The sequence below is a fragment of the Tripterygium wilfordii genome, chromosome 21 (assembly GCF_013401445.1).
Source record: "Tripterygium wilfordii isolate XIE 37 chromosome 21, ASM1340144v1, whole genome shotgun sequence".
NCBI lineage: Eukaryota > Viridiplantae > Streptophyta > Magnoliopsida > Celastrales > Celastraceae > Tripterygium > Tripterygium wilfordii.
The window spans coordinates 8,960,272-8,972,561 of record NC_052252.1 but is presented as its reverse complement, the minus strand read 5'-3'; the positions used below and the strand labels follow the sequence as shown (position 1 = coordinate 8,972,561).

General features: G+C 39.9%; 1 protein-coding gene across 1 annotated transcript; it reads left to right on the top strand.

The window, feature by feature from the left end:
* The first annotated feature begins 11,306 nt into the window (after positions 1 to 11,306).
* On the top strand, positions 11,307 to 11,702 carry LOC119987866. The gene has a single exon (XM_038832767.1). The coding sequence runs from the start codon at positions 11,307 to 11,309 to the stop codon at positions 11,700 to 11,702; it is 396 nt and encodes a 131-aa protein (XP_038688695.1).
* Positions 11,703 to 12,290: the final 588 nt, after the last annotated feature.

Here is a 12,290-nt window from a genome sequence, read left to right as displayed (position 1 = left end):
GCTAGTCTTAGGGTTTCATCTTACTCTGAATAAGAGGGAGTATCGGCTCAAAGGATGATTAGTCCATCTAAGGTTAGTTTTTTACCAACCACCCGTTCAAAAAGTAAGACTCAAAAAGTTTTTGAGGAGGAGGTTATAGTAGACAAAGATCCTGCTTCTGTATTAAAGGAAGAGGATTTAGATAACATTAGGGTTGAATTCAGAATTCCCCAAGAAATAGAGATGCGGATTCCTGGTTCTAACGAATTTGCTTCTTATGAATTTCCTGGATGGACTGTGGTATATGCCATAACATTAAGGTGTGGATTAAGGTTTCCTTTGGGACCTTTAGTTAAGTCTGTGTTAAGGTTTTTTGGAGTTGCCCCCTGTCTTGGATTAAGGTTTCCTTTGGGACCTAATTCTTGGTGTATTTTGCTATCTTTAGAAGCTTTAAGTGCAAAATACAGTATTACTTTTGGTCTTCAAGAATTTCTTGCTGCTTATTCTTGGCAAGAAAACAAAAAAGATGTAGGTAGATATATGTTATCAAAGAAGGATAAAGAAAATCTGATTGCTGGGACTACTTCCAGTGATCATAATTGGCAGAAGAAGTATTTCTTGGTAAGGAAGGAAACTCTTTTGGGAGATGAGGAGGTTATTCCTAGTTCTTGGAAGATTCAAGGTATAATCTATTCAAATTTTCTTTTATCTTCTCTTTATTCTTTTATGAACATTTACCTTTTTATGGCAAGGAAATCTCCCAAGATATCTGTCACTAAGGAAGCTCAAAAGAATTGTCAACTATTTCTAAAGACAATTCCTCGTCCTGAGAGAGATTGAAAGTTCGTCTTTTCAAAGTATCTTTTCGAAAGTAAGTTGATGAAATATTTACAATTTTGATTCTGTTTTTTATTTCTGCTAATTCCTTTTCAATTTTTCACAGGACCCCATATGGCTCCAAGAGTAATCGTTCCTTTGAATCTTAACGAGATTGCTGAAAAGAAAAAAGTCCAGAGAAGTTCTAAGGAAAAGAGGACGAAGAGAAAATATGAATCTGTCTTGGGATTTCACAGTGAGTTAGGAACAATTGCTGAAGCCACTGAAACTCCTGAAGTCCCAATAGATGATGATTCCACGCTTATAAGGAAGAAGAAAATAAGGGTTTCGTCTCCTTCTCCAGTAGATGAAAATGCGGGAGTGAGCAAGGAAACAGATGATATTATTCAGGTTCCTGACGACGAAGTGAGAGAAGATATCGTGAGGAGAGAAGGGAAGGAACCAATTCGTCCAGTTTCACCTCTGAAAGCTTTGCTTGAAAAAGAGTTGAGACTGTCGGGTGTTGATCTTCCGTCTAACCTTTCAGCAAGGAGTTTCGAGATGTCGATCCCTAATATCCCTCTGTATTCGAGGCCTATTGAATTATTTCCTGATTTACATAAACTGGCTTATCCTCTCGGTTTCACTCCTCCCAAATTGACTCTTGAAGATGCTTCTATTTACAACATTTCTCATGCTTTTCAGGTATTTTCGAAACTTACTTTGTTTGTATTTCTACGTTAAATTAAAAGTAACCTTCATCTTCGTCTTTCAGGCTTTGTCAGTTCAACTTTTTATTGATAAAGAAGTTGGGAAGTTGAGTGAGGAAGTAAAGAATCTTCGTCTTTCTAGTGGGCTACTGTAGGCTGATATTAAAAAATTTTTAAAGGCCGAAGAACAAGAGAAAAAGCTGAGGATGAAGGCCGAAGCTTAATTGGAAAAAAACGAAGAATGTTGCTACTGAAGCTTTAAAGAAGGCTGAAGATAAATTCGATGAGTTGGACAGAAGGCACATTGCTTTGAAGACTGATTTCACAGATCAGGGCAGACAATTGTCCAACATAATACATCAACAGAAAAATACGGAAGAGCAACTTTCAGCTTTCAAAGTCAAACTTGAAGAAATTGAAGTCAAATTGAAGGATTTGCAGGAAGTTGATTCCAAATTGAAGGATTGTGAAATTGAGTTAAGTGCTTCCATCGAGAAAGCGAATCGGCTATCGGATGAACTGACAGAGTCAAAAGAAGATGCCGATTTTTATAAAGGAGAATGTGCTCTCGCCGCTGGTAAAGAGAGAATCAAAGCCTTGGGGGAGGTGATGACACAATACAAGGCTGGTACTTTAAATGAAGAAGAAGTTGATCGGATGATCAGAGAATATGAAGAATTCAAGGTCATCGATGCAGCGCAAACTTCCGCCTTTGAAGCCAAAGATGATACTTAGGCTTAGATTCTATTTTTTAATCTTGTATCTTCCCTTTTTATTTTTGTATCCCTAAATACAATCGTAACTTCTTTCTGTTCAATTGAAGTTCATAGTTTTAACTATATGCTTAGGATTTTAATCATGATGCCAGTAATAATCTTCGAATAAATAAAAGGTTAAGTATACATGACCTTTTGGGAAATTGGAGGGCATCAACCTTCGTTGCTTTGATCTTCGTTCATACTTTGATACTTTATTCCATATTCTAGTAGATCCTGCAGTAATCAAGTATAGAACGATGGGGGTGATATAATGCGGTCTGTCAGGCACTTATATATGCTGAACATATATATGTATATATTCAACTCGTTTGAGAAAATATATACATTTCAGTGATTCATCATCCAGACCCCTATATATATATACACATTTTTTATTTTTTTTAAAGAGTTAGGAAAGATATAACCTGAGATGTTTTGCATTCCAGCTATTGTTAAGTATCTTCCCTTCTCTGGTTTGCAATTTGTAAGCACCATTGTCGACGACCTCTATGACTCTGTATGGTCCTTCCCATGTGGCCCCCAGTTTTCCAGAATTCAATTGCTGTGTGTTCTGGAAAACTTTGCGTAAAACCCAGTCACCAATATCGAAAGCTCTTGAGTGGATTGTTTTGTTATAGTATTTTGCGATCCGATGCTTGTAGGCCGCTGTTCTAATAGATGAAAGATTTCGTCGTTCCTCAAGCATATCTAATTCTTCGGTGAGCACGGTGTTATTTTCCTCATCTTTTTTCCATTCAAATCGTGCTGTTGGAAGGCCAACTTCAACTGGTAGCACTGCTTCAGTTCCACCTGTTAAAGAAAATGGAGTTTCACCTGTTGAAGTTCTCACTGTAGTTCGATATGACCATAGAACTCCTGGGAGTTCGTCTGCCCAGGCTCCCTTTGCGTTTTCCAGTCTCTTCTTCAAAGTGTTAACTATCGTTTTGTTTGTAGCTTCCGCTTGGCCATTCGATTGTGGATGCCTTGGTGATGCGAAGCAAAGCTTTATCTTCCACGTATTACAGAAATCTTGAAGTTTATGGCTTATGAACTGAGATCCATTGTCACAAATGATTTCATAAGGAACGCCAAATCTGCAAATGATGTTTCTCTAGATGAAGCTTTTAACTTTTTTGTCCCTGACTTGTTTATAGGCTTCTGCTTCCACCCATTTTGTGAAGTAATCCGTTAAAATTAATAAGAACACTCTTTGTCCCGATGCTGGAGGAAGCTTTCCAACAATATCCATTCCCCATCTCATGAAAGGCCATGCTGATGAAATTGGGACCAGCTCCGTTGGTGGTTGATATGGAATTTGTGAAAATCTTTGACATTTATCACATTTAGCCACATATTTGGCTGCATCGCCACGAAGCATAGGCCAATAATAACCAATTTGCATGACTTTACTGGCTAAGCTTCGGCCACCTGAATGATTTTCGCAGACACCTTCATGTAATTCCGCTAAGGCATATTGTGCTTCTTCCTGAGATAAACATCGAAGCAGTACTCCTTGGTATGATCTTTTGTAGAGAATGCCATTAACTATCGTGTAACGTGATGATTTTCGCTGTAGGGCTCTGGCTTCATTCTTATCTTGTGGTAACACATCATCTTGTAAATATTGTATGAATGGTGTTCTCCAGTCATCACAGTCTTCAGTAATAACAAATGATTGTTCCACCGTGGAATTTTTGCTTATTGCCGATGATTCCAAATAAATCAAAGGGACATTCTGAGTTGTTTGTGCTTGACTTGCTGATCCCAGATTTGCCAATGCATCTGCTTGTTGATTTTCCTCTCTGGGAATTTGATGAATTCGGAATTCTTTGAATTCAAGTTGCAACTTCTGCACTAATTCCAGATAATCGTTCATTCTTTCAGTCTTTGCTTGATATTCTCCATTTAATTGATTGACGATCAACTGGGAATCTGAAGTTACGTGGACGCGTTGAACTTTTAATTCTTTTGCTAGTTTCAGTCCCTCAATCAGAGCTTCATATTCTGCTTCGTTATTTGTAGCATGAAATCCGTAATGTATAGCTTGAGGGAACTGATCTCCTTGTGGTGAAATTAAGACAATACCTAAGCCACTTGCCTTTGCATTACTTGATCCATCAACAAATAATTGCCAAATAGCGTCATCATCTTCTTTGTTTTGATGCAATTCTTTATGAACACCATCCATCATTCCCAGACTAAATTCAACAATGAAATCTGCGAGAATTTGGGCTTTGATTGTTGTGCGAGGTTGATATTAGATATCATGCTCAGTCAATTCAATTGCCCACTTCGTTAATCGTCCAGACAATTCAAGTTTATGGAGTATCATTTTGATCGGGAAGCTTGTCACTACCATGATGGGGTGGCTTTGAAAATAAGGACGAAGTTTCCTTGCTGCAGTGATAAGTGCTAAAATAAGTTTTTCCATTCAAGGATATCTTGTTTCAGCATCTAATAAACTCCGACTAACATAATATACTGGATGTTGCCGGTTGTTCTCTTCTCTTAGCAACACTGCACTAATTGCAAACTCAGAGACTGCTAAATAAAGATAGAGTATCTCACCGGTTTTTGGCTTTGCGAGAATTGGAGGATTGGTCAGGTATCCTTTCAATTTTTGTAATGCAGTCTCGCATTCCTCCGTCCATTCGAAGTTAGCTGATTTCCTCAAAGCTATGAACAGATGATGACATCTTTCAGATGACTTGGAAATGAATCTGTTTAATGCTGCAATCTTTCCAGCTAGCCGTTGCACATCTCGTATTTTTATAGGAGAAGGAATATCAAGTATCGCCTTGATTTGATCAGGATTTGCTTCAATACCTCTTTGTGTAACAATGAATCCCAAGAATTTTCCTGCTTTGACCCTGAAAACGCACTTGAGAGGATTTAACTTCATCTGATGAGCATCAAGAATTTCAAATGCTTGTTTGAAGTGTTCAACATGATCTTCGGCCTTCAGAGTTTTTACTGACATATCATCGATGTATACCTCCATCGTTTTTCCAAGTAGACTTGTGAACATACGATTGACCAGCCGTTGGTATGTCGCTCATGCGTTTTTCAATCCAAATGGCATTACTTTATAACAATATGTACCACGTTCGGTTATGAATGCAGTTTTTTCTTGATCTTCTGGATGCATCAAGATTTGATTATATCCGGAGAATGCATCCATAAAGCTGAGTAGTTCATGCCCTGCTATTGCATCCACAAGTACATCGATATGAGGAAGTGGGAAAGAATCTTTCGGACAAGCTTTATTCAGATCTGTGAAGTCAATACAGACTTTCCACTTTCCATTCTTCTTGTTTACCACAACCACGTTTGCTAGCCAGTCTGGGTACTGAACTTCACGGACGAATCCAATATCTAGCAACTTTTGAACTTCCTCATTAATGACTTTATTTCTTTCTAGAGCGAATCTTCGTCTTTTTTGTCTTATTGGAAGGAAATTATCATCGACCTGTAATTGATGAGTGATGACATTTGGATCAATTCCAATCATATCTGCATGCGTCCAAGCAAAAGTATGTTTATGATTTTGCAGGAATCGAATCAAATTTTCTCGAAGTTGATGATCCAGGTTGGCTCCAATCTAAATCTTCTGATCTGGATATTCCGGATGAATGATGACTTCCTCCGTCTCCTTATTAGCCGGTTCTTCTTGATTACTTAGAATCGGCCCTTGCTATAATTGCTATAAAGCTTTGTTTTTCCTTTCAATGCTTGTTCATAGCAACTTCTTGCTTGACGTTGATCCCCATATATTTCTTGTATTCCGTTTCTTGTCGGAAATCGTATCACTTGATGATAAGTTGATGGCACGGCCCTCATTGCATGAATCCAAGGTCGTCCAAGTATCGCATTATATGGAGATTGACAATCTAATATATTAAATCGAACCTGGAGATTTATTCCTTTGGCATATACTTGCAATGGAATAGAGCCGACAGTGTATTGCTGTTCTCTACTGAAGCCGATGAGTGGTATAGGACCTCTGATTATATCTGCTTCTAAAAATCCCATTGCTTGGAGTGTGGACATGAATAATAAGTTTGTTGAACTGCCATCATCAATCATGATTCTTTTAACTTCGCAATTGGCAATTTGCAAAGTTATTACCAGGGCATCATCATGTGGATTGAGTAGCTTCATCATCTCATCATCTGTGAAGCTGATAACTTGTCTCGTGAATTGTATCATCGGCTTATCATTCCATACCTCAGAATTTTCTGTCTGTTTGACATATTTCTTTGTCGATGAATGTGTAATTCCGCTAATCTCCGATCCACTAAATATTACGTTAATCATCTTCTCTGGAGGTGGTGGTTTCTGTTCTTCTTCTCGTCTTTCAGCCTGGGACATCGCCGCTTTTCCTCTTTCAGATAGTAAATCCCGAAGATAACCTTTCTTAAGCAATTGGATTACTTCTTTTTTGAGGGTGAAACAATCATCTGTTGTATGCCTGTAATCGTTATGAAACTCACACCATTTGGAAGTATCCCGTTGATCTAGCGGTTTGCGTAATTTGTCGGACTATCTAACAGTATCTCCCATTTTCTTCAGCACTGATAAGATTTCATTTGGTGGAATTACCAGATTGTATTCAGGAGATCGGGGTTTCTTCTTGAAATCGATTGGTTTAGGATCTTGGCGGGAGTATCGTGGAGCTTCTGAACTTGTTTGCTTTTGCTCAGATTTCTTCGGTTGCTCCGTTAGTCGTTCTGGAAGTCTTCCTTCATCTTCCTCCCATTTTATTTGAACACTTTGCTCTTGCCTGAACTTCTTGAAAAGATTTACATGGATAACGAGTAAGCTTTCCATATAATTTGCTTCCAGGAAAAAGAGCCATGCGAAATGCATTGATCGCAATTTCGTCTAAGCATCCGAGAATCTCCAATTTTTCTTTATTGAATCTCGTCAAAAATGATCGTAAAGATTCTCCTTGCTTTTGTCGCAGTCGATATAGATCATCCGATGTTGGAATTATTTTCCTACTGCTTGCAAATTGTTCAACAAATGCATTGGCCAATTGTGCGAATGAAGCGATTTGCCCTTCGGGAAGATTAAGATACCACTTCAAAGAAGGTCCCACCAAGGTTGAACTAAATCCTCGACACATGCATGCTTCATGCTTATTGAATGGGTATGATACCCAGAGTCAATCGTTGACTATACTGATCCACATGATCTTCTAGGTCAGTGGTACCATCGTAAGGCTTAATATGCGGTATGATGAATTTCTTCGGAAGCTCTTCCATGGCAATGACATGAACAAATGGAGATTTGAGGAAAGTACGATTCTTCTTTATAGGTGGTGGCATGCCTGGTATCCTGAAGAAGGCTGATTCCATTTCTTCTAGTCTTTTGTCGACACTTCGCTGTGTTGCAATTTCTGGTAATGTTGTAGTTATGTTTGACCAAGCACCGATTGTTGGGATAGCCGAAGATGACGTTGGAATGGGAAACAGTGGTGCCATGGATTGTGCCGTTGGCCTCAGAAATTGAGTTGATGTTGATGCCAATGATGATTCTGTCTGATGCACAAATCCTGGCAAGGGAGTACTTGCGTTAGGAATTTGTGTCGTTTGCCCATCATTGATTCGAACAGAAGTACTTGGGACAGTACTAGCAGGGACGGCTCTGGTTACGTGTCGACTTGAAGACTGATTCATAAGATCAAGTAACTTTTGATTTTCCCTTCGAACAGTCAAGTTCTCTTGTTCCAACTATTGGACCCTTCTTTCATGTTCGTCGAAGCGTTGAATCAAAGCTTTCATCTTCTCACTTACAGCATCGTCTCGTGAATCTTCTGAATTTGCCATTGTGATAAAACAATTTTGTCTTGACCCCCTATCTGGCACGCCAAATTGTTGATGTAAATATCGACAATCGAATTGTGGAGAATGAATGGGTAAATATAAGACAAAACATAGAGATTTTACGTGGTTCGGCTTTGAGCCTAGGTCCACGGTGCAGAATGATATGGTATTTTATTTATCACTTGTGAATACAATGCGAGTAAGAAAATCCAAAACTGAATCCCCTCCACCCTCCTAATGAACTCCTTTTATGCTTTTCTTGAGCAGTTACCAGCAGTTGTGGCAGTTAGAGAAGTTCATAGCAGTTTGGAGGAGTTTATGGTAGTTTGGATAAGTTTGAAGTGGTTTGCAGCAGTTTGCAGTAGTTTGTAGCAGTTTCGGCTATTACCATTTAACAAGGAATTGCCTTATCTTCAGCTTCGTCCCTTAGTTATTGGTTCGGCCTTATTTGTATCGGCTTCGTAATGGTTTGATAAGACCAAGTCCTTTTTGGACTGTAAGTTCTGGTCTGCTTTATGTTGTTGGGCTTCGGGGCCCTAGCCTCTGTTGGACTTTTATGTTGTTGGGCTTCGGGGCCCTAGTCTCTGTTGGGCTTTTATGTTATTGGGTTTCGGGACCCTAACCTCTGTTGGGCTTTTATATTAATTGGGTTGAATATGACCCATATAATTTGTTGAGGTTGACTTTGATGCTTATATAAACTTAGTTATATATATATATATGACGTGGCTCACATACGGAAGCCCGCAATTTAAAACATGCGGGTGTCTAGTTTCATGGGCTTTCTTTCACAGCAATGGGGCACAGACAAGTCGACCCCACAACACATACACTTTTTGGAAGGTTTTAAAAGTCACGCCCGCAACTTTAAAACATAAGGGCGTCGGTATAGGAGACTAGTGCTATATATATATATACACACACAAGAATCCGGGGTATCCTAGTTGGTGGCTAGGGGCGTCGGTATAGGAGCCTAGTGCTACACACACACACACAAGAATCCGGGGTATCCTAGTTGGTGGCTACCGCTGGGGGCGATTTGGGCTGCCATCCAAGATTCCAAGTTCCCCAAATTTATAGGCCCCATAATTTTGTGTTTGAAATAGTGGGCCCTCATTCCATATTGTCCAATCTTCCTTGGCCATAATCTCGTGCAATGGTGCCATAATTTATGTTTGTGGTTTAAAAACAATTATTGGTCGATCATTAAAAGAAAATTAATAAAACACATGATCTATTAGTTAGGGTGATAAAGATAGTGTATCGTCTTAGTGATAAGAGTTTGAATCTTTCCTCCCGTTTCGAAAAAAAAATAAATAAATTGCATAAGAATTTATTAAAGTTAGTACTCAATTAAAGGAAGGGATGGAAAAAAAAAACCCCATGCACGAATGACATTCAATATTTATGAACCGCTTAAAACTCAAAATGGGTCAGTATTCACCAAATATTATTGTCTACATATCTATGCAACCAATACGTACTTAAAAATGTCATTTTTGACTGTATTCCCTTCAATTCAACATATAAAGATATATTCCAAATGTGGAACAAATTACTATACACTCCGTATAAACAATTCTAGAAGATTGGCAACTCCCAGACAAAAGAACTTTATCCAGAAGAAGTTTTTCCAACAGTTCAGTTATTAGACGATTACCATTAGGCAAGAGCAGTTACAACAAGAGGTTACTAGAGGCGGTTAAATTGTCTTAGGAACTGACATAACTGCATCAACTGACAAACCCCCAAGCCTATAAATACATATCGTTCCCACATTTGTAAATGATCATTAATACTCAACTCTAATAAAAGATTAGACTCCGTGGACATAGGCAAGTTGCCGAACCACGTAAATTTTGTGTTGTCATTTTCTTAAATCTTTCTACTTTATACGTATTTTATACTGTGGTGCAAATTTGGCATCGACAATTGGCGCCTTCTGTGGGAAACGAAGAGTTCTTTAATATAAGCCATGTCTCAAGAAGCAGAAGTATCACGACAGGAGGAACTGCCTTATCCAGAAGAAGATAGGGCTCGGCATAATCATGATGAAATAGAAAAGCAAATTTCAAATGAATTAGAATTGGAAGAAGGCCTCCTTAAGGCAAAAGAAGATTTGCTAAAGAGACAAGAGCATGCTCAAGCTCTAAAGGAAAGACTCCAAACCATAAGAAGAAAGGGGAAGCGTTTGGCTAGTGAAATCCAGAGTGTTATCCGAGGCGATAGGGATACGGAGCCAAAGCGTGTTCAGGAGCAAGATAGCGGGAGCACTGGGATGTCCCATCGAAGGAGGGAACTAGTTACGGAGAAAAGAACGCACACTCCATCTCCAAGGGGTGCGAGGAACAAATCCCCACAGCCATTTAGGAGGATAAGGTGTCGAAGCCCTTCTCTAGGAATTAGAATGAAGAAAGACACTGGGGAGGTCTTATGGAGCGCTCAGAAGAAGGCCTAGCAAAGCCTCAGAAAGATGACTTCCACACCCTTTGTGCGGGCTCTGCGACTGGAAGATCCACCAAACAATTTTTCACCCCCAGCATTTGTAGTCTATGATGGAAAAACAAATCCTGTAGCATATATTTCAGTCTACACTCATAAGATGGCTCTATGGGCAGGTCGGGACGAACTCATGTGCAAAATGTTTCCGTCAAGCCTTGGGACAACAGCCATGAAGTGGTTCCACCAACTTCCAGAGAACTCAGTATCGTTCTGGAGGGAGTTAGTATGGATCTTCGTAGCAAGGTTCATAGCAAATAGTCGAGATCCAACAACATTGGATACGCTGTTTGCTTTACATTTGAGGAAAGGAGAATCACTCAGGGTTTACGCTGCTAGGTAGGTATTCATATACCTATGCAGATATAGAAGATTGTGATGAAAAGACACTTTTCACCTCGGGATCCCCTGTGATTATAAATTGTGAGAGAGTTTGACGATGGCTCCACCTAAAAGCATGGCTATGCTCCAAGACAGGATTAAACAATATGTCAAACTGGAAGAAGACAAGCAGGGGGATCGACAATTTGCTTCTCAGTAAGGGACTCAAAAAAAGGAAAATAAAAAGTTTGAAAAGAAGAACGGGCAAGAAAAAGACTCAAAAAAAGGACCCGAAGCCCAGTTCTTACGAGGCGGTGAAGATAATATTTAAAGACCCAATTTTCCGAATTCTGCCTCAGATAGCAGACAAGCCGTATTTTTGACGTCCAAATAAGATGTCAGGAGATCCATCCACTCGAAACCAGTCCAAATGGTGTTCCTATCATTGGGACAAAGGCCATAGGATAGAAGACTGCAGAGAGTTCAAACAACACTTGGAAGAATTGGTGCGACAAGGGCATCTTAAGGAATTCATTGACAAAAAGATTACCGCTGCTGAAAAGAAGGCGGAGCCCCAGCCAAAGGAGCAGGGAGAACCTTCGCACTACGTGGTTAGTTTTATTGATGCAATGGTGCCAGATGCACAACTTAGCGATGAGATAAGGCGGATAGAGTATAGGAGGGCCCGACACCAACAAGAGGTAATACGGATGGATTTTAATCCCAAGTTGGGAACCAAGAGGCCAAGGGAGGCAACTGCAATCACTTTCACAAAGGAAGATGCAACATGAGTGATCTTTCTGCATAGTGACGCTTTTGTGATTTCCCTACAAATCGAAGCAGCTATAGTGAAGCGAATGATGGTAGACCAGGGTAGCTCCGTAGAGACCATGTATTATTCACTCTTCCAGAAGTTAGGGAAAACTCATGTAGACTTGATTCTTATTCCGACACATCTGGTGGGACTTAATGCAATCCCAGTTTGGCCACTTGGAAGGATAAGAATGCCAGTCACGACAGGTCCAAGAACAGTTGTAATACCCTGCTCTGCGTCATATGAGGCGAGGTGTGGGGGTTACTGTTCTGGATGAAAATACCACATCGGCCAGGGATGGGTCTTGGGTGCAGAATATAACACGCTGCAGACCTTAAACTATTGTCCAATCTTCGGATGGACATGAAAGGGGGATTTGGTTTAGTGGAGGGAGCTGGCCAATCCTCAACAACCCACCTGGGGCCCGTGTCTGGCAGGAGAGGAGTTGGGGATTGCGTCAGTTTACTTCTGTCCAATCTTTTCTGGTATGGGCCAGGAGGGTTGGGAACTGCCAGGCTGGGCTTGGTATGGGCCAAGTTCAGTGGTTGGTGGGGAGATTGGGCTT

Coding starts and splice junctions, on each gene's coding strand:
- LOC119987866 (XM_038832767.1), top strand. CDS start 11,307: ATGTCAGGAGATCCATCCACTCGAAACCAGTCCAAATGGTGTTCCTAT.